Genomic DNA, 2,409 nt, shown 5'->3' on the forward strand with positions numbered 1-2,409 from the left:
TTGAAATTAATAAAAATATATTTTTAAAAAGACTATGATTCATCTCAAATTAATTTTGCATATTGTGTGATTTGAGTGTCAATATTCATTCCCCCCCTGAAAATATTGTCCCAACACAAAATCAGAAAAACAAAGAGAACAATAATCTAGTTTAAGTTTTACAGGATTATAGTTATGGGTCTCAGAGGAATAAAAATAAATTTATTTCAAGTTTGAGTTAATACTCCCCTTTGTATGACTATAGAAGCTACTCTTTGAACTATGGGAGGGAAAATAGACTAAGTAAAGAGAGTAGAAGAGAAAGAGGTGAGTGGCCTGTGGACAGGACAGTAATTACCCAGAAAAATTTTGTAGAAAGGGAGGGTAAAGCATCCACACATAAATCCATTTTGCACAGAGGCAAGTACTTATTCTACTAGTATCACAGAGTCCCATCTGTGCCCACAGACCATTAGCCACCACCCAATCAAGTACAGCCACTAAGAACTGTGCTCTGTCTGCACCTTTCAGTCAATTGTCCCAGGTCTCCCTTATTTGCTGCCAGCCCATGAGCAATAGACTACTTGGCAGAAGTGATGATCAATGTGTCCCATGGCTTTGTTCACTTCCATTATCTTTGTCCTAAGTTCACAATTCCCCAAACCCTATCCCCAAACCAAAGCAAACCCTTGAGCAATAGTATAGGACTGAGTATGTTTGGAAGGGTGAGGTATGTGAGAGAGAGCAAGTCTATCCTGCTATCTCCTCATTGCAAAATGCATCCCATTATACAATTTAATGTGTCTCTAGACTCAATATGCCTGATTTCAAATATTGGATCCATTTAAGAACCATGCTAATCACTCTTATTATAATTAAGCACAAATTGAATCACTTTGTAGAAAAAAAACATTGTCCTCACAGTTTATTTCTTCTTTACAAACTTTATGGTTCAACAAAATTGCAAGCATCAGCCCTAGCCAATTTGGCTCAGTGAATAGAGCACTGGCTCGCAGACACATTGATGTTTCTCTTTCTGCCTGTCCCTCTTCATTCTGCTTTCTCTAAAAATCAATGGAAGAAATATCCTTGGGTGAGGATTAAGAAAACAAATAAAATTGCAAACATCATGCTTCTAATTTTAGTTGAGAGGCAACTCTTTGACATTCAGAGGTTGCTCATTCAAGTTGTTCCCTCTGCGGGGTGGGGAGTGGAGGGAGCTAGTTAGGAAATTATGATCCTGGGATTTTTAGGATATGTTACATGATTCCTTGGACTGTAACTCATTTTCAAGTTTCTTGTTCTTCTCCTGAAGCCGCTCAATTTCCCGCTCAAATTCCTAAAAGAAAATGTGGAGACTGAACTCACACAATTTAAAATGTTTCTCACATTTGCGAAATTATTTTCCTTGCCCATACCTGTTATGAGTTTTTCAATTTTATTTTTAATTATGTGCCTTTCTTCTTTCTACTATATTACTTTCTCCTATGCCAACCAATAATACTTCTGAGCTTTATTTAGCTACAGAAATGTTCTTTCTCATAGTTTCTAAAATATTAGTGACACAGATCCTATTCTTGGCTTTCTTCACCCACATGCATCATAGTGTTCCTGGAAAATATATCAGTTTTTCCTTCAACTCTGATCTAGGTGGTGTGGATTCTCAAATATATATCTAAGAAGGTGAGAAAGATTAGTGAATTCCATTGGGAAGTTTACTACATAATTCAGAATCATGGCAGATGATTGATCAGGGAACTTAATACAACTCTCCAAAACTTGGTAGCAAGGTAACAGAAATAAGTTGAAGAGATCAGGGCCTGTGCCAGTCCATATTGTATTTCTGGGAGGACATCTGGACTCAACAATGACTCATAGTAGAGCCTGGAGAACAGCAAGATACAGGCAGCCTGGGTATGTAATTACATGGTTAATTCTGTAGCTGGTCACAGAGACTTACTTCATGAGGGTGCCTGCAGAGATAAAGTTATACCAGGTACTGAGGAAACAAAAATACCTTGAACTACATTCAGTCAGATAGAAAGACCAGCTATACTTCCACAAGGCAGGACTCAGAAATGATAATTATCTCACATGATATTACAATTTTCTCATTTAAAAATAAGATTATAATAGTACTTACAACATAATAGAACAATTAGATGACAGAATGACTGTAAAGCCATTGATCAGTGCCTGGTAATGAACAATTATTATTTATTAGTGATCTAATAATAAAGGATTCCATGAGATTTTATCCTGCAAGTATTATCCTTTAGTAACCAGAGATGGTAACAGGTAGAAGCAGTAAGAGAATGTAGTGTCTACTAGTGATTGGGCTGGAAAAGTGACATAATGCTCTACCTTTTAAGCAATGTTTTTGATTCTGTACAGTTGAAGTTAAAATGGTGATGACATAATTTAATACCT

The 2,409-nt window shown here is 36.4% G+C and overlaps 1 protein-coding gene across 1 annotated transcript in view; it reads right to left on the reverse strand.

Moving 5' to 3' along the window:
• Nucleotides 1-1,242: 1,242 nt before the first annotated feature.
• Nucleotides 1,243-2,409, reverse strand: part of LOC106726780 (guanylate-binding protein 2-like) — a gene marked incomplete at its 3' end in the record, with an annotated part of 3,803 nt that continues 2,636 nt past the window's right edge. The window contains exons 4-5 of the mRNA XM_014542932.1: nt 1,940-1,952; nt 1,243-1,318 (exon numbers count right to left, since the gene is read on the reverse strand). Coding sequence (XP_014398418.1) covers nt 1,243-1,318; nt 1,940-1,952 — 89 coding nt within the window. The remainder of the gene's footprint in view (nt 1,319-1,939; nt 1,953-2,409) is intronic.

Source organism: Myotis brandtii, unplaced genomic scaffold, assembly GCF_000412655.1.
Source record: "Myotis brandtii unplaced genomic scaffold, ASM41265v1 scaffold3152, whole genome shotgun sequence".
In the NCBI taxonomy this organism is placed as follows: Eukaryota; Metazoa; Chordata; class Mammalia; order Chiroptera; family Vespertilionidae; genus Myotis; species Myotis brandtii.